Genomic DNA, 20,777 nt, shown 5'->3' on the forward strand with positions numbered 1-20,777 from the left:
ACCTTTTCTATTTAGATACACAAATGCTTACCCTTATGTTACATTGCCTACAGTGTTCAAAACAGTAACATGCTGTACAGGTTGGCAGTGTAGGAGCAGTAGGCACTATATAGCCTCGGTGTATAATAGACCATGCCATCTAGGTTTATGTGAGTGCACACTTTAATGTTTCCACAATGACAAAATCACCTGTCAATGCATGTCTCAAAATGTATCCCATCATTAAGCAACACACAACTATTTTTGTTCATGTGCTGAGTCAAAGTTAGTTATAGGAATGATATCAGTACACTGTTGCAGCACAAAGTTATAGAGATTTTATTTTGTCTTTAAGTCAGACAAGATAAAATGGATTTGAAGTCAGTGATTCTCTTACTTTACCATGGTGCTACATTTTCTCTATATGAAAATAAAATGTTAATGTTTTTGTTTGAATCAGTAGTTTGCCCAAAAATGTTTCTTTTGTCTCATTTGACATGCCTTCTCTAGGGTTGATTAGTGTATAGAAATATTAAAATAAAACATTGCTCTTAAAAACCTATAGAGAATATTTAAATAACTTTTATGCCCTCTGTCAAACACCTAGAAAAATGTCAGTATTATTTCAAAAGCTGAAATGGGGAATATGTTTATCACATGCACAAAAATAAATGGTAGATTAGACTTTTGATCTATTAATTGTAAGCAGTGCCTTTTTTCCCCTATAAGCTATTGTTTTACCCATTGTTGTTGGAGACTCTAATTAGAATGTAAGTTCCTTAAGGGTAGAGATTTTATACAGGTTGAGTATCCCTAGTTCAAAATTCTTGGGAACAGAAGTGTTTTGGATTTCAGATTTTTTTTCTTTTGAATTTTGGGATACTTGCATTATACTTATTGGGTGGACACTCCAAATCTGAGAATCTGAAATCTGAAATGCTGTAGTGACCAATTTTCTTTGAGTGTCACGTCAGCGTGCAATAAGCTTCAAATTTTGAAGCAGTTCACATTTTGGATTTTCAGATTTGGGATGCTCAACCTGTACTTCTTTGTGTCCTCAACATTTAATCAATGTTTTGCTTCCCAGTACCTCAGTAAACATTTGTTAAGATGGTAAAGTGTCTGGTTTTTTTTTTTTTTTTTTTTTTTTTTGGCTTTTGAGGAGTTTGTTTTTATTGTAGGAGAAGGACTTTATTCTGATTTTATTCTATTTGTTTTCTTTTTACAGCCCCATTGACAAACCTTCAGATTCTCTCAGTATAGGGAATGGTGATAATTCCCAGCAGGTAAGATCTGAATACAGTATCACTTGATTTATTTGTCATACTCCGAAAGCGAGGTATTCCATGCAGGTGAATTTTCTAAAAATACTTTACTGACACAATTTAAAAACACTTTTGATGCTCATCTTTATTAATCATATTATAATTAGCCTTTTCCCCCCAGAATATATAGAGCACAGTTTAACACTTTTTTAATGACTCAGAATTATCATTATGACCAGATACTATTATCTTTAGAGTCTACTAATGTTATTGGTCTTCTTGACCCTGTGCCAAATGGTCCCAGGCTAGCATGCCTTCTGAGTTCTTGCTTTTAAGAATTGTATTCCTACACTACATAGTCCCCTTGCCCCTTGCTGTCTACTTTAATTTTCTGTTTCAGTCAAGTGTATTTGTTCCTAACAGTTTTTCCCTTCTTATTTCCCCCAAATGACTTTCAGCTTTGAAATGATAAGCCAGATAAGCTGTTCAAAGTTGAATCTACTGTGAAACTGAGTGGAGTGCTGACCATTAGAGCATGCTTTATGTCATCTTTTCTTATTGCTCAGGGACCTTTTTTTTGCTAGTTTTTCACTCCTTGAGTTTCTATACATCTTCTTACATTGGTAAAATAAATGTAATTTAGTCCCTTCCATAAAGAAGAGCCAGTCCTCCACAGTATTTGTGAAAAACTTAGAGATCTAAAATACAATGCTTTTCCAAATGTTTTCCTGACACATTTTGTAAAAGAATGTGGAAATCTGTATATCCCCTTGTATATTTTAGTTGCACATTAAATTTTTTTACAGCTTAAAAGTAGTTGCAAAGGATGTAATTTCCAGCATATTAGAAATACTGGTATCTGAGAAGTTTAATGTTTTGATATCCCATCATAATGTTTTGATCATAATCATGTTTTATTATCCTGTTATCCATTTAAAAAAATACACATACTCTCCTTTAACAATCAGACGTTTTACATTTTTTTCTCTGTGAACTAATTTTTCTCTGTTATAGAGTTTTATCTTAATGCAGTATAGTTTTTGCTTGAAAAGCATATACTTCTCTTAAAAATAGGCATATACATTTTTGAATTGAAATAAAGATGTTTTTGCGGTCACAGACTTCAAATGCCAGTTTTTGTCTTCTGAATTTTATTAGTAGTATTGAGATGACACTATACATAAATGTAGATTTTAATTTTAAAAACCATGAAACAAGTAGTAATAAATAGTAAAATTATATTGAAAATTCATCTCTTAATGAAGAATAGGGCCATTTTAAAATTGGTTTTTGTGTATCTCTAGATGAATTTTACCTATTGGTAAAAGAGCCAAGTTGCAGCAGCAATCTGGTCGTGTTTTTTATTTTTCTAAGATGTGTTGAGATATTTTGTTCATATAAATAGGTAGATGGAAGGAGGAGTATTATATCAGTATCACTCAAGTCTTTCAATTTCTTCTGAATTAAATACCTAAAAATCATAGAAAGATTTATTATGTAAAATTATTTTTAATGATGTGTTTGGAAACAACTTAGATCTTTCTTTAATTTTCTTGAAAACTAAAATATTGAGAATCACCTAGCATGTAAAATGATCTAGTCATTACAGTCAGTCACTCTCTTATCACCGATCCATGTATTTCTAATAATTTGTGTTTGGTTTCTGGAAAGTTTTCACTCGAGCAAAATACTATAGTAAAATCCCGAATGAGAAGTATTATCTTCTTGGTAGTGAGAGAAGTAAGGTTGTATAAAGAGAGGAGACGGCCGGGCCCGGTGGCTCATGCCTGTAATCCCAGCACTTTGGGAGGCCGAGGCGGGTGGATCATGAGGTCAGGAGATCGAGACCATCCTGGATAACGCAGTGAAACCCCGTCTCTACTAAAATTACAAAAAATTAGCCGGGCGTGGTGGCACGCGCCTGTAGTCCCAGCTACTTGGGAGGCTGAGGCAGGAGAATTGCTTGAACCCGGGAGGCTGAGGTTACAGTGAGCCGAGAGTGCACCACTGCACTCCAGCCTGGGCAACAGAGCGAGACTCCATCTCAAAATAAAAAAAAAAGAGAGACTAGTTTAATCTTTTCAGGCAGACTAATTTTTTTAAAGAGTATATATGTAAGTTAATGATTTAATTGATTTTTCTGAAACTTCATGCTTTCATTAAAACATCTTCAAGTACCACAGTTTGCAAAGCACTATTCTAATACATTTAGTTGCAAACTTTTTAATTGTGGCTTACTAAAATGTATAAACATGTAGTTATTATTTGTTTTCCTTTTTTATTCAGATATCTAACAGTGATACGCCTTCACCACCACCTGGTTTGTCAAAATCCAATCCAGTCATCCCCATCAGTTCATCCAATCACAGTGCACGGTCCCCTTTTGAAGGGGCAGTAACAGAGTCACAGTCGTTATTCTCAGACAATTTTCGCCATCCCAACCCTATCCCAAGTGGGCTTCCTCCTTTCCCCAGCTCCCCACAGACATCCAGTGACTGGCCTACAGCACCAGAACCACAGAGCCTCTTCACATCAGGTATATAACAATAGTACCTAGTATTAGTAATTATGCTCTTAACATATTGTTGACAGACTAACATGAAACTCATTAGTGGATATATTTTTATCTTTTGCCTCTCTGTTCTCTTTTAATAAAAATGTAAATATTTAAACTACATGGAATTAGGTGGTTAGATACATAGTTGTGTGACCTAGAAATTACTCTATTAAAAGATTTCTCCAGAAGTAAAGGGTTATATTATTTTACCAATAGTAAAAAGCTTATTCCTTTGGGAATTTTTATTTTTATTTTTACTTTTTGGAGGTGGGGGTCTTGCTGTCTCACCCAAGCTGGAGTGTAGTAGCGCGATCTTAGCTCACCGTGGCCTCACACCCTGGGTTCAAGTGATCCTCCCACTTCAGCCTCCTGTTTAATTTTTTAATTTTTTGTAGAGACAGGGTCTTGCTATATTGCCCAGGCTGGTCTTGAACTCCTGGCCTCAAGTGATCCTCCCAACCAAGCCTTCCAAAGTGCTGGGATTACAGGCATGAAGCACTGCACCTGGCAAGGACTTAGATTTTTAATTAGATAGGTATTTTTATTTAATTAGATTTGTGTTTAAGATTTCCCCCCAGATGACAAAGATGTAAGTTATTTAGTAGTAACAGTTATGTTACTACTAAATGGTATTTTTGAACCATTTCCATTTTTATCCATTCTAAATTCTCTTATTACTATGAAAAGTGGCATAAAAGTAATATTGACAGCAGCACCTACAGAGCAGAAAATTCCAAAAATCTATAAGGATTAATATAAATAATTTTTAATTAAATTGTATTTTTTCTTAGTATAGAAAGCATATATTCAAAATTATTTGTACTTTGATAAATACATTTAAAAAATAAACTTTACTAATTAAAATCTGTTAAATTATATTTATTATTTTATTTCATGAAAGTGACTTAGGTTGGTTTTGATTATGAATGGTTGAGAGTATAATTGGAGTGTCAAGTACATTTTTTCCTTTGATTAGCAAAATCAGTCTATATCATTCAGTTTTTGAAGCTAGTAGCTTAAGAGTTAAGTAACTGCTAGAAGTATATAAGGCCTTTTGTAATTCTATGATCTTAATGTGCTAAGAAGTCACATAGATTTTGCACATACTTAATTTGTAATATGACATGTTTAACTTTTAGTAGCGTGGGTACTTATTAAGTACGAAAGTGAGCTGTGTATCTGATATTCATCACTATTTTTCTTCCCAACAGAAACAATCCCAGTATCATCCTCTACAGACTGGCAAGCAGCTTTTGGCTTTGGTTCTTCTAAACAACCAGAGGATGACTTGGGTTTTGATCCCTTCGATGTCACTCGAAAAGCCTTAGCAGACCTGATTGAGAAGGAACTGTCCGTTCAAGACCAACCTTCCCTTTCACCCACATCTCTTCAGAACTCCTCTTCACACACTACAACCGCCAAAGGTCCAGGCTCTGGATTCCTGCATCCTGCTGCAGCTACAAATGCCAATTCTCTCAATAGTACCTTTTCAGTCTTGCCCCAGAGGTTCCCTCAATTTCAGCAGCACCGAGCGGTTTATAATTCATTCAGTTTTCCAGGCCAGGCAGCCCGCTATCCTTGGATGGCCTTTCCACGCAATAGCATCATGCACTTGAACCACACAGCAAACCCCACCTCAAATAGTAATTTCTTGGACTTGAATCTCCCGCCACAGCACAACACAGGTCTGGGAGGGATCCCTGTAGCAGGTAGGTTCATTTAAAGCCTTTGAGAATTTTTGAATAACTCATATTTTCAGGTTGTTGGGTGGATAGGGAAGGAACTGTTGAATAACAGAGTATTAATATCTTGGAAATTTCTATGAAAGATTAGTCTGTATCATAATCTAAAGTATATTTTTCATTAGATGGATGCCTTGTAATATTGAGCTTTATAAGGATGGTGGAGTATTATACTTATTGTTTGGAAGCATTTTACTTGATAGGATAATTACCAAACTTTCATGTGGTATTTAAATGAAAAAGAAGAAAATGGTCTCTGAAGTTATGGTACTATAAAGTCCAACACCGTGGTGAAAATTAAGATTTTATATTCTAAAGTAAAATGGTTAAAAACATTTTTTTAATGATAATTAATGAGAGCATGAGGGATAAAGCCACTCTCTATCCACTTTTGGCAGTTACTTGTTTTGACTGATACACACATACACACACATCAAAACTGAGCTATAAATAAAGTACTTGAGAACTCTGATTATTAGTGTTTTACCAGCATGTCATATGTCTCAGACATACACCTTTTGTGAAAGAGAAATTGTTCAAGGAAAGACACTTTCCCGTTTGATCTGCCATGTTTTTATTTCTAGGGAAAAATATGAAGTATATATAAGGTAATGTAAGTTTGATGCCAAAATACTTCTGGTTTTGTACTGCTACCCTTGAAGGTTTCAGAACTTTTGGGTTTTAAGATTCTATATAACATTTTTTTAGATGAAGTATCTTCTTTATCCAAGGGAGTCATTCTTGTTAATAGTGTTCTCATTTAACTTTGGTTTTAGAGACGATATTAAAAAAAGTTTGTTCCTCTCCTGATTCTCTCAAGTGAAATAGAATCATGATTCTCTCAAGTAGAATACAATAGTTTCTCACTCTGTTAGAATAGTTCTTCACATAATTCATACAATTTATTGTTATCCCTTGTCAGGTATGGCATGGCACAGTATTATAGTAATAGGATGCTTTCATCAGCAGCAAGGCGTTTACTCTCTTGTTTTTAGCAAAGCTGATAGATGAATTTACAGAGGTCTATCAAAGTTCTTTATCCCTATTCCCTTTGGGACTGACAATATTTCATGTTCTAGACAAGTAGCTAGGTTAAGAGAGTATAGTCTGTGGCTGTTGACATAGTGAAATTAACCATTGATACAGTGAAGTTAATTTACATAAGCCTGGTAGCACCTAATGCAGTGACTTGCACAGTGATGGGACTCTTATTTGTTCATTTAATTAATGGTAGTAGGTAACCCAGAGTGACATTTTTCAGTCCTTTTCTTCTACATGATACTTGTGAAACAATGTGTTCAGTTCCAAATTCTCCTTTTATTTCCTTCCATTCAAGATAGCATACTAGAATGTAATTTTCTTTCATTTTGCTTTAATCATTTAGAAATGTGGCATTTTAATTACTAGTAGTGTTTCTCATAATCAATTATAACATTAATTAAAAGTTTCCCCCAAATCATCAAAACATTTAAAAATTAGACCAATTACAGTGAATATGAGGGTTCGTATTTGCCCATCAATGAATTAGGCCATGTGGGAAATATTAAAGATGTTTAAGATATGGATACAATTTCCACATACTTAAAATATAGTTGGAGAGACTAAAATAATGTATGAAAGTGGTAACTATATGTATGATACTGGAATCTGAGAGACATCAATGTACCCTGTAATTCTTCATGAGGCTTCACTGAATAAGTAGGAATTGATCCCTACTATCGTATCTTAGATTTGGGTTAGGAGCAGGGGAAGAGGAAAGGCCTTTTATGTTGATGGAAACCTCCTGAGTAAAGGCATAGAGGCAGGAATTAGTATGCCATTACATTGAGAAGTAATACAGCTACCTCCTATAACACTAGGTGCTTCTTAAACTGTATAGATATAATGGATGAGAAGACGAGAAACTCTTGACAATGAGACAAAATGGCATGGACTTGGAATGATAGGAAGTAGGATGCCTTTATGGGATTCTAGTTATTAGCTGTCTTCTTTTTGTGCTTTTATTTGACTTATTACATGATGATCTTTGATTTTCTTCCAATTTCATAGTCATCATATTATTCCTTAGCACTGAAGAGTAGTTTTAACCCTTATATTTCAAACCAATATTCTCGGAATGCCACACTGGTAATGAGAAATCGCTGATTAGTAAGTTTAGTTGTCCTTGTGTTGGTCATTTAAAATCTTCATCTAAAGTAGATGCTTTATGGGAAAAATGTGGCATTAAATTATGGTCCTATCTTTGTGGATTTTGTTTTGATTTTTAAAATTTTTACCATATACTCAACCATAGAGCATTAAAAACTTTTTTTTTTTCCAGAGATGCTAAAAATGTAGTTACCATCTTTAGGTTCTGAATCATTGTTCTATTTGGTAGGGGGTGGGAGAGTTTATTTTAGATTTTCAATTTTAGGCTATGCAGACTTTCTTGGTATTTAAATGGTGACTTATGGTTAAGCTTATTATAAGGTTATTTTTAAGGCTCTGATGACTAGAGAAATTTTAGTTTTAATATACCGACATTTTAAAATTTTTTATCAAGAGTCTCACACACCAGAATCCTCTCATGGATTATAAATATTTGGTAGATGCCTCAGGAATGTGCTAAGCCTCAGAGCAGAATAGCTATGTAATTGTAGCCAGAAGATTTAGGATTTTCAGTAACTGTTATAAATAACAGAAAGTGAAAACCTGGAAAACTATATACATCTTAACTATGTCTAATTTGAAGCAATTTAATACCTAGGTAACTCACTTGCACCAGTTGTAACTCACTTGCACCTGAGTTGAACTATTGAAACGGATTCAACTTTGTATCTTCTAGCAGTTATCATGATACCTTACACAGGGCAGCTGTCACTAAATGCTTCAGTAATGGAGAGAGTACATACTTGTTTCAGTGGGACCTGCTACTTTAAGATATACTTAGACAATATTTTAAACTAATTCTACACTCTGGAAAGGCATATGTATATTTATTCTCTAAATATGTAGAGCAAAATATGGTCTCTGACCTATATGAGCAAATCAGAGATGGCAGTCACCTACATGTCATACAAATACAATGTCTACTTACTATATATTTGTACTTAAATTTTTATTTTTGGTTTGTTCAGTGAATTATTAAAGATTGATATATCTGAAACCTATCATGGGAAAAACAGTTGCCAGAGGTTTGACAGAAATGCAGCTTCCCTTTTTTTTGGTCTAATGGAAAACTTTTTTTGTGTTTAAAATTAGTAGTTATTTCCTTAATTAGGTGAAACCTTTTTTAGCAGCATTTGGTTTACTAAGTTTAGAAAGATTTTTAAAATAAATATTCTTGGGGGAAATTTTGATTCATGGGCAGGTATAGTAAATTCATTCAGATCTTTTCTTTATTATTGGAACCATGTGCTTTCTTTCTAAAAAGTTATTTACCTTGTCCTAAAAAGTGACTTTATTTTGTCCAGTTCCTTCATTTTAGGAATAGCAAAGCTGTGTTTCAGAAAGCTTAAATAATTTGTTAATGGTCACATACTCAATTACTAGTGGAATTAGGATAAGAACTTAGATCTCAAATTCAACAATGGAAATGTTTTTGCACTACAATGATGCCCTCCTTCATAAATGAAGATCACTGGCATGTGCTTTAACTTGGCTTTCTTCCCGTGGTAATTGATTTTTGCTCTCACACACTTGCAAGTCCCGTTTTATCAACAGTATCAACTCATGAGACAAATTGGCCCAGCTCAGGGGTGTATGGCCTATTGTTACAAAATAAAGTTTATCGACTTGATGGAAATCAGTCTCTTTCTTAGTCCTTATTAATATCATTTTCTCACTAAGAACTCTAGTCTGAAATTTGCTTTACACAACCTCATTGCTATGTACTTGGGGTTTATAAGAATCTTTGCCAATTTACTGAAAAACTACAAAATCACCTGTTATATGGATTGACAGACTCTTTTTCTGCTTTGTCAGTTATCTTTCCAAATGTAATTTTGCAGATTTGTTTAAAAAAAAAAAAAAAACTCTGCCAAGTTGTTTTTATTCCATGATGTTAAAAATTATTTGGAAAACATAAGTCAGTAAGCATTGTTGTTTCAAGATATACCTCAAAAAATATTTGATAACTGTTTAGGATTGGATTTTTTTTTTCATGTTTTTGTTAATTTAAACTTTACTTTTGAGAGGACATTTTTCTTTAAATTTTCTTTGTTTATGAACTGTTTTAACAGTGACTTGATTGAATTTTGAGTCATGTGTGAAACAAGTCACTTGTAGTCAAATAATTATCAGTTATAATCAGGATAACTGATCTCATTCATCTGTAATTCTCTGACCTAGAAGTAGTCATCTCATTTTCAGTCAATTGGATCATTGTACTATTTCAGCCAATTGGATGCATTTTACTATTTTTCAGTTACTTCAAAGGTAAACTTGAATTTTCAGATGCTGTATGTTAATTTACTAAGTTAATATTTATAGGTATTATTTCATTTTTTTTCTAGTACATAATTTATGCTTTTAAAACATGGATTTATAATTTTTCTCTTTTAAAAATCAGTTTTCACTTCTGTAAAGCAAGGTTTAATTTTTTCACAAAATACTATTAATATTTACCATTTATTAGGAGTATCTATAAGAGGTCCAATTGGCTTGGAAAAGAATGGCTTTCCTGGTCTTTTTTTTTTTTTTGGTAGTATATTTATACTAAATCTATTATATTTGTTCTTATCTCTGACACAATATTACTCAGGATATATTTAGAATATAACTACTTTCCAGGTACTTGATAAGTTTATATTTTAAAATTCATGTCTTGTTTCACACCTGGATTCCAAACATTAAGCATGTATTTTATATATGTATCAGCATTCCAAATATTGAAATCATTTTTAAAGGGACTGTTAACAAATCTAGTCACCCATAACTAGACCATGACTGACTTTTCCACAGGGGAAGAAGAGGTGAAGGTTTCGACCATGCCACTGTCAGCCTCTTCCCATTCATTACAACAAGGACAGCAGCCTACAAGTCTCCACACTACTGTGGCCTGACAACAGAACTGAGAGGAGAGGATTAGACTCTGGGGTGCTTGCATGGGCAACTGGATTTTTGCATGATTCCTTTATGATTTTGCATTTAATGTATACACCCAAAAGAGCCAATATAAACGTTCCTGATGCCTACAGCTAGCGTGTTACCTCATAGTTGCTGAAGTATTTCTTCATTAGGCCTTTAACATAATTTATTAGTGTAATAATTTTGGCATTGTTTCTCATGAGTGATACTATTTCTAACTCATAAAAACAAAACTTGTAGTACTAAGATCCCAGGTGAGATTAGCTAGAATTGTTCTTATTTTGGCTCTATTATTAAAAAATTATACAAAGGTAATGGTAGTACCTTGTTTTCTGGTTTGTGAAAAAATAATATCCTAATCTCCTGAAAAATTTGAAAATTAACAAGATAATGTCTGTTGCATTCTTTGAATACTTGAGAAGAAAGAATACATATAAAACAAAATCGGTGGTGTCATTTAATGCTTAGAAGGATATTGTTGGCGATTGTTTTTAGTTGTCTAGATTTATATCCTATAATATGCATTACATGTGTAGAAACTGTTTTGTTCTCTCTCTTTTGCACTTTTGCACTTTCTTTTTGAATGGTTGTTAATTATGCGTAGATGGTTAAAAGATAATTATAGCCTAAATGCAATATAATCTCTTTTCTAATGCACTGCCTAGTATACCAGGAAATGCCTCAAAAACAGAACTTCAGTTTATAGTTGACTTATCTGAAACTTGAATACCGAGTAAACATTGTATGTGAAAAGCAACCATAGTAGTGTAACATTGTTACTGAACAAACAGTAATTCTGTGGGTTATCGTTTTGGAAATTTCATTGTTTAATAATTAAAATGTGATAATAAGATAATATTATAAGTACCTGACCAGAATGAGACTAAGGCAGAAGAAAAGAGATTGGATGTCCTCTAAAATTAGGCCACCTAAATTGTAACAGATAATTTTAATCAAGAGAATAGTGGAGTACTTTATTAGGACATAATGTGAAGTGATATTTCTGAAAACACATTTCTTGAAATAGTTTTAAAACTGATAATAAAAGAAACTGTACTTAGTTCGGAACAATGGACAAAAGCTGATTCAGAAAACATGGCCATATTCTGCCTAAATGAAGCATCTGGGAAGAAAGGGAAAGTCATACCTCCTCTTGATATTTTAACCGTTGTGATAAAAGGTATGCTTTAATTTGTTTAAAAAAAAAATATGAAAGGGGATAATGTGAATACAAAAAAAGAAGCCTGGAGATTGAAAATAATAATAGAACATGTTATTAGGAGATGGTACTTAATGTCATGTTGGAGTTTTCAAGGTTACCTCTGTATAAAATTGGATTACTTTCTACTAGATATAATGTGACAAATTAAATGACTTTATCCCAAGGTACAGTGAGGTAAACAAAAATCTATTCTTAGATATCCTTAGATTTGGTTAACTGAGGCTGTAGAAGCAGCGAATTGTCTAGCCATTTAAGTTATTTTTGAAAAATTCAGCGTAAATATCAATCGCTAATTTCTTTTTTTTTTTTTTTTTTTTTTGAGACGGAGTTTTGCTCTGCGGCCCAGGCTGGAGTGCTGTGGCCAGCTCTCAGCTCACTGCAAGCTCCGCCTCCCGGGTTCACGCCATTCTCCTGTCTCAGCCTCCCGAGTAGCTGGGACTACAGGCGCCCGCCTCGTCGCCCGGCTAGTTTTTTTGTATTTTTTAGTAGAGACGGGGTTTCAGCGTATTAGCCAGGATGGTCTCGATCTCCTGACCTCGTGATCCGCCCGTCTCGGCCTCCCAAAGTGCTGGGATTACAGGCTTGAGCCACCGCGCCCGGCTCAATCGCTAATTTCTATCTAGAAGTGATTACAAGAACATTGCCAATTTGGAAAATACCAATAAAATACTGTAGACTTATTAAACATCAGCCTTTTACTATAGCTTAATTTAATTATGGTTTTCATTTTTTACTGTAAGAGGCCAGGACTTCATTTATGTCTCCTGTGGGGCTGAGGCTCCTGGGCCTTGTTATTATAACAAACTCTGGCTCCTTATAATGATGCTTACTAGCTCAAAGCTTCCTCCAGCCTTCAGTGTTACCCTTTCATTGCCTGGATCTTCTTACAAAGCGATAGCAAGTGGTTAGTTCCATTTGCTGCTTGGTGTTGAGAGATATACCTGTTAAATGAGGCTTCTTTCCTTTCTCATTCATAGCCAGTGTGGAAAAATCATCAGGTAGTTTGCCCAGATTTGCCAGAGCCCTAAATAAAATCCCAAAATGATCTCCCCGCCTGCTTCCCCTCCCCACTCCCACTTACATGCACACCATAAATCAGGAAAATGCTTTTTGGGCAATTAGACTTTGACTTCTAAATTTTTGCATAGAATGGCTAAACATGATCTTTTGACTCACTTTGTAATCCCTAGACCTTCCTTGTAAACTTCACCTTTTTGCTTACCTAATATTTTATTTAAATATGGTTATTTTCTAAAAACTGAAGTCTTAAAATCATAGTCATAATTAATTTTACACTAAAGGACAGAAGAAATTGTACAACACATAAAAGAAGCCAGCACTTCACATAGCAAGCAAATTGAAACCAAAATGACAGAAGAATGACAAATTCTTTAAAAGCTTCAGGTTTTGTTGTTGTTGTTAAATTCCTGCATGATGCATCATGTGCAAGGCAAACTTAATACACTTTTATACCCTTAACCTTTATAAAGTGACTAGCTTTTCCCTTAACACAGGAATTTTTAACCTGGAGCACAGACTTTTGAGAGTACATACAAAATTGTGGGTTTGTGTGCATGTACGTATGTCCATTTTTTTCTGGGGAGAAGATCCATAGTTGTTAGATTTGTGAAGGATTTGGTGACACGCTTCTCCTATCAAAAAAAAAAAAAAAAAAAAAAAAGAACAGCTGCCTTGAAATGTTTTTAGTGCCACTTTAGGGATTAGAGTCCTGTACTGAATGATTTTCGTTGTATGATGAATTATAAGTGCCTCTTTATTTTCTCTAAGATTCCATTAGAAAATATTTTTTGACTAATAATGCTTGCCTTTTCATCCTATTATTGAGTTTTCGTTTTCCACATGCCACTTTTGTGTACTCTCCGCTTATTTTGACAAAGCATTAATTAAATATTTGAGTACCTATTCTGTATAGTGACTTGAACTAGATCTTGAGAGATATAAGGTTGAATAAAATACAGACCCTATCATCAAGGATAATTCTAGTGACAATTATATTTCACATTATTTCTATCAGGTCTTGATAATATTTTAATCACAGGAACCACCATAGCAGTCCAAACTCATTTTATTATTTATCATCTCTCAGTAACTGCTCTGATAGTGGCAACAAAGGGTATTGAATACTTATATTTCAGATTTTAAAATTTGTGATAATTTGGAGGGAGGTGAAAAAACCTCGCTAGGAAAGACATACGTTCATTATTCCACGTGTGTGTGAGCTCATGTCTCTTTCTCTTAGCATCCTGGGAATTAAGTAGAGCCTTCTGTGTAGGTGTTCCTTTAAAGAAAACAACTTTAATGCATTTTACCTCTACACGTTTCCACTGACATGGCTCCTATTTGTACGGTGTTCTAGGCACTGTCAAGACTGCCAGAGCTCTGGTCTGCTGTGACACAGGTCCATAGGTGCTCCCACAGAGGCATTGCCTCAGAAAGACAAGAGAGGAACAAATTGCCGTTGCTTTGAAATCTTACAGTGGCCTGTAGGGGTTGGGATAGGGCAGTAAGGAGATCAGTTGGGGTATTCAGGTACAGGTAAGCTTGGATAAGTATGCTTAAAGCCTTGAAAACCAGAAGAGTTTAGTCTTGATGCGAATGTGGTCAGTGGTAGAGAACTATAAGTTCTTGGCAAAAATGTAGCTTGATCATAGCATTTTAAGAAGAGTAATTGGGTAATAGATTTGATTGCAATTAGGACCAGTTAGAAAGTAATTCCAGTAATATGCCATTGCTGGCCAGTGCAAATAAGTTGGCCTAGACTAGCACAGTAGTGGTTGGAATGGAGAAGAACTATGAATTAGAAATTGGAAAGCATAAGAGCTGAGAAAAGGCCTTCAGATATGGTTAGATCTCTGATGATCTTTAAAACTATAACTTTCAGAGAAAGGTACAGAATGGAAGCCCATCGTTTTAGGATGAATGAGGAAATGCCAAGAATATGTATGCAGCAATCAGTGACTACTTAGTGTTAAGACATTTGACAACAAAGTTGAAGAGAAAAATAAGATGCTAACTAGGTGGGTGGTAGATCTTAGAAGGCATTGCTTTAATATAAGAGAGAAGAAGAACCTAAATATTTAAAGGCAGACCATACAGAGCCAACTGAGAGGAAGAGATTGGCAGTGCTGAAGAGAAGATAGCTCATTCAGTAGGATAACAGATGTCTTTGGTGGGAAGAGATAAGCTCCTGAGAGGAGCATGTGGGTTAGCTTAAGAGAGGTGGGCAGCCAGGCACGGTGGCTCACGCCTGTAATCCCAGCACTTTGGGAGGCCGAGGCAGGCGGATCACGAGGTCAGGAGATCGAGACCATCCTGGCTAACACGGTGAAACCCCATTTCTACTAAAAATACAAAAAAAATTAGCCGGGCGTGGTGGCGGGCGTCTGTAGTCCCAGCTACTCAGGAGGCTGAGGCGGGAGAACGGCGTGAACCCAGGAGGCGGAGCTTGCAGTGAGCAGAGATCACGCCACTGCACTCCAGCCTGGGTGACAGAGCGAGACTCCATCTCAAAAAAAAAAAAGAAAAGAAAAAAGAGAGGTGGGCTGTATCTTCCTCTGTGACTTGTAAGAGCAAGAAGAACCTGGAGAAAGAGAAAGATGAGAATTGAGGAAAGGGCTCATATGAGTAATTACTAAAAGGCATTATTGTTTGAAAATGGGGGTGAAAGTGGAATTGGGAGCTTGTTAAAGAAGGAGATGTAAAAAAAAAAAAAAAAAGTCTTCTGTGAGAATAAGCCCAGAAATGCATTGTAAATACTTGCTGTATGTTTTTATATAAAGCAAGATAAGAGTCAGCTTAAAGATCTCTCAAGTTCAAACATATATGGTTTTGTATGTTCCTCTGGTTTAGCACAAAGCATGAGTGGAAAAAGCGAATATTGAGAGTTTGGTTAAAAGGGGAAAAAGACAAAGACGTAGAGACATTCAAGAAGACCACAATGAAATGCATGATCTTGTGCCAAGAAGAGTCTATTAAGGCAGTTTCCTGTGAAGAAATGGTGTGAGTGATGTGGAAGGGAGTTGAATGATTTTAGATTTTGACAATGACAAAGAACATGTTAGTGTTGCTAAGGGAATGATAACTGGGAGACTGTGGCCACTGTGATAACCACTCAGTGCTAAATGGATGATTGAGAACCAGAGAAAGGAGAGGGCTGGAGGTTGGAAAGAAGCTTGTCTTTTGTAACCGTTTGTACTCTCTCCTCCAGTCTTTTCATGAGTGTAGGAAGTCAAATTATGTGAGAGACAGAGTTGTAGAAAGCCTGGAAGCAATTCCGTGCATCCGCAGTTGGGCACCTGGGGAATCCTGGATCAGGTTTCCAGTGAGTTGAAAATGATGAAAGGAAAACTTCCTTCCTCAAAGCATGGTAGGAGGACATGGAAGCAGAGTGCTGTGGAGGACCAGGAAAAGCCAGGGATGAGATGAGACAGGTGTAAGTAATCAAGCCCCAGTGAGTGTGAAGGATTGGTAGAAATGTTACTTATGATGTGAAAGATTTAGACAGAGGGTTTAGGTATGGTGTATGATGAGTTTGGTAGTTGTGGAGCCCTTATTACAGGTAATATAGCTTCTCCCAAACTCAAAGACAAACTGGAAAGCTTTCTTAAAAATGGGCTTCCACCTATGAAGGGAAAGTATCTCTTCTTACATAGTTGGTTTAGGTAGGTCATTCTGCTTTATTTATATATCAAATAAGAATTAAAAATAAAGTATTGGTGAACAGTAGAGATAATAATTTTATTGTAACAGGTTATAAAAATATTTTGATAATTTCCCCCAAAGAGAATGTACTATATGAATAAATAAAATCTACAAAATATTGGGCTAATTTACCTTGTTTCTTATGTTTTGTGTACTTAGGAGGTGACCTCTAGGAAAAAATTGCTGAAGAGGTGGTAGAGCAGGGTGAAGATACTGTATACTGTTATCCCTAGGTATCTGTAGGGGATTGGTTGCACAGATAGCAAAATTCTCGGATTCTCAAGTCCTCAATATAAGATAGTGTAGTATTTGCATATGACCTGCACATATATGGGAGGCTGTATATTTTAAATAATCTCTAGATTACTTCTAATACCTATTACAATGTAAGTGCTATGTAAATAGTTGTGATACTATATTGTTTAAGAGACTAATGACAAAAAAATCTGCGTGCTTAATAAATTACACAGTTTTTAAAAAAATATTATCTATTCGAGGTTGGTTGAATCCACAGATGTGAAAACCCCAGCCCAGATACCTGGGGTCAGCTGTGTTTTTTTTTTTTTTTGTTTTTGTTTTTGTTTCTCCTAGTCTGTTAATAGCAAATATTCCCAGTTTGGAAGCAACCTTAGTTTTCTAATAAAGTATTTTAAAACTCACTCCATATATGTCAGCTGCAATACCAACTGTGACATTTAAAAAGGATAATGCTTCAAAGTACAAATCAGTGCTCAAGAATACTGTTTGTGAAACCTTGCTGATGGATTGAGAAGCCACTGCTCCTTGGACCTCCTTACCACCCTGTGATTTGCTTCTGTGAGTTGTAATCGAGCCACCTAACGTTGCTGGTCATACTAGCCTTCCACTTCTCAGTCAGGGGCTATTGCCATAGAATCACTCTTGATAATTCAAGAAGCATTAAGAAGATTGTACTCTGTTTTTTGGTCTTTTAGAGAGTCTTCTCTGGGTTTGACTTATACAGAGATCGAGTTTAGGTACCTAGAACTGAGAACAAGCCTAAGTAACCTAAGCCACTTGAGAAATGGACTGAAGTACCCAGATGTTCCATGAAACAGCTTGAAGTTGTTGACCTTGAGAACCAGTTCCTTTTCTCCAGGTTCCTCTTGACCACACTTCCTAAGGCAGCTATTGACTTCACTGTCTTAGCCCACTTTACCTTTATTCTAAAGGTTCCTGGAAGCTCCAAGCTGACCCTGGAACATACTGTGCTCATAACAATTTTGTTATTCCAGCTCCTGTTGGGTGCTTAGACCCACTATTGTGCTGTTACAAAGCAACATCCCAAAATGCTTTTTCCTCTTACATAATTTATAAAACCTTTAATGCACCCATTACCTTTCTTTCTTTTTTATAGTGGGTGAAATTCACGTAACATTCAATTAATTATTTTAAAGTGTATGATGCAGTGACCCAGTACCATTCTTTAATTATCTCAATGGTAAAAGAGCAGAATAAGTAACCTACTCTGCTGAAAGAATTTTAGTCTGTTCCTTGTTGGGGCTGTGTGGTAATAGCTGCTTCTAGACTCTGTGTTTTACCCAGTAGGCTAAAAGGCAAATATTAAACCTTAAAATATTCCGTATTTCTGCACAGCAGTACTACTGCAACCTAAGCTTGTGAATCAAGCAACTTTTTTTGAGACGGAGTCTTGCTCTGTCGCCCAGGCTGGAGTGCAGTGGCCGGATCTCAGCTCACTGCAACCTCCGCCTCCCGGGTTCACGCCGTTCTCCTGCCTCAGCCTCCCGAGTAGCTGGGACTACAGGCGCCCGCCACCTCGCCCAGCTAATTTTTTGTATTTTTAGTAGAGACGGGGTTTCACCGTGTTAGCCAGGATGGTCTCGATCTCCTGACCTCATGATCCGCCCGTCTCGGCCTCCCAAAGTGCTGGGATTACAGGCTTGAGCCATCGCGCCCGGCCGAATCAAGCAACTTTTATACACCCTTTTAAAAAGGTGGTGGGGGGCAATGCAAGGAGCTCAAGGCAAGAGACACTTAGGAGATTTGCTTTTCTGAGTGGTAAAAATGTTTGAAGCAACTCTAAATAGCTTTGAAATGCTAGTAACAGTCTTACTGTCTTCATGACATTTAATTAGCATTATGTAAGAAAGCGTTTGTTTAGCAAAGGTAAACCATAAGCCTAGCTCTCTGTATGCATGTGCAGTTGAATGTGTGTGTGTGTTTTTTTTGTTTGTTTTTTTTTTTTGAGACGGAGTCTCGCTCTGTCGCCCAGGCTGGAGTGCAGTGGCCGGATCTCAGCTCACTGCAAGCTCCGCCTCCTGGGTTTATGCCATTCTCCTGCCTCAGCCTTCCGAGTAACTGGGACTACAGGCGCTCGCCACCTCGCCCGGCTAGTTTTTTGTATTTTTTTTTTAGTAGAGACGGGGGTTTCACCGTGTTAGCCAGGATGGTCTCGATCTCCTGACCTCGTGATCCGCCCGTCTCGGCCTCCCAAAGTGCTGGGATTACAGGCTTGAGCCACCGCGCCCGGCCGTGTGTGTGTTTTTGTATAAAGCAATTTTCAGTTAAATCCTCCACTTAATGAATGTAGCAGAGGAAGATGTCTCAGGTCATTTCGGTGACCTATGACCTATGTCTATTCATGTATTTATTCTTGCTGTGTCCCAATTAATTCGTATCTTCAGGATAAATGCCATATTTTTATTGTCTTTCTCCAATTATTTTTTGAAGGAACCAAAGACCCTATTTAAATGCAATAAGGTTGTAATACTGGTGCCCACTTCACCCTGGTCATGTTTTTTCTGAACAGATATTTCATAGCTTTTCCTCATCAAATTCCAATCCCACCACTGAGATACCCATCTATGACACAGTCTTTGGGAAAACCCAAGGAAAGGATAATTTAAAAATGATTTGTTTTGGAATCATGACACTTCAGAGCTATGAATAAATAAATATAGTCTAACAATCCTTCTAAAGACCAAGTAATAACGATGATAATAAACAAGGCTTCAAAGGATTGAGATTTGTCTATAGTCACATTCTAACAATTTCTTTAGCCCTCACCATGTAAATGTGCTTTCATGCTTGTAACTCAGTGGAGGAAAAAACTTTTAAGATTCAGAATCTGTCTCTTCTGTAAACATTGTTGTGTCTTACAGTTTAATTATAGTAGTTCTCTCAAGTCAAGGGCTTACAACTGTGAATATCATTGCAAACAATGAATTTGAAGGCTTTCAAAATGACCACCAGCTGGCAGCTGTTGTCACAGATCCTGTAGGTTTTCAAAGCTGCCCTGTGTTAAATGTGGCCCAGTGATCTTAGAGTAACTTTAGCAGGGGAAAAAATTGTAACCTTGCAGGTACTCTTAAAATAAACTTACGGTAACTACATAATTACCAGTGTTAGAACTAAAAGAGTAAAACAGGTGAAGTTTAATTTACGCAGGATTTTTCTGCAGTACCAAAGAGAATTTAGGGGCCAACACACATAACCTCTAGACTGGTGACATCTCTAATATTACAAAATGGAAAAAAATTGTAGTAATGGCACTAAGATGTATTACATACACACTAAAGGTGTGATCTCAGATTCATCTTTGAAGAAGAGCTATCCTGTGCTACACCATGTAGAATGATAGCATATCTTTTGATTTTTTTTTTTTTTTTTCCAATCAAGGAAGTTGTTTTCAGCATAAGGAAAACAGGCAGAGCTCCACAAGGATTTAAAGATGATAATGCTGTCACCATCTCCAAGAAGAAATGCAAGAAATCTGCAATCAACTTTTGTAGCCTAGCACTGTTTCTTAATATAGTGAGATCTTGGCCTAAGGACTGCACTAGCGTCTACACTCTTATCACGCTTGCATACAGAAATAATGTATCGATGTAACTGAAAGTAGTGATCTAGAACTTTAGTGGGTTGTTCTAAAACATTGTCATGTTATATGTTGGCATTTGTAAGAAGTCTGACAACTATTTATTTATTTTTATTTTTTCCTTTATTACATCTGTATGTTTAGTATCCAGCTAAAGGTAAAAGATTCCCTGGGTTATGACTTCATCAGCCAAGTAGGAAGTTTTGTCATTGGCCTTAAACTGAATGTTTGGTTACAGCCATAGTTCCACTTGGGTTTTCTTTGTTAAAAATGTTAGTTTCTAGTAAAATTCATGATTATGGATGGCTGATATACATATATATACACACACACACACACACATATATGCACACACATACCCTACTTC

At 35.9% G+C, this 20,777-nt stretch overlaps 1 protein-coding gene across 6 annotated transcripts in view; it reads left to right on the forward strand.

Moving 5' to 3' along the window:
• The window catches only part of CNOT4 (CCR4-NOT transcription complex subunit 4), a 153,324-nt gene that overhangs the window by 108,540 nt on the left and 24,007 nt on the right, over positions 1-20,777 (forward strand). For 4 of the 6 annotated variants that reach the window (XM_030932501.1, XM_030932502.1, XM_030932503.1 and 1 more), the window contains exons 8-10: positions 1,208-1,265; positions 3,531-3,780; positions 5,013-5,510. In XM_030932501.1, the coding sequence (XP_030788361.1) occupies positions 1,208-1,265; positions 3,531-3,780; positions 5,013-5,510 (806 nt within the window). Of the gene's footprint in view, positions 1-1,207; positions 1,266-3,530; positions 3,781-5,012; positions 5,511-10,484; positions 11,808-20,777 lie in introns of those variants that run through there. The other 2 variants (XM_030932505.1, XM_030932506.1) reach the window with 1 other exon arrangement.

Source organism: Rhinopithecus roxellana, chromosome 6 (genome assembly GCF_007565055.1).
Source record: "Rhinopithecus roxellana isolate Shanxi Qingling chromosome 6, ASM756505v1, whole genome shotgun sequence".
Lineage (NCBI taxonomy): Eukaryota > Metazoa > Chordata > Mammalia > Primates > Cercopithecidae > Rhinopithecus > Rhinopithecus roxellana.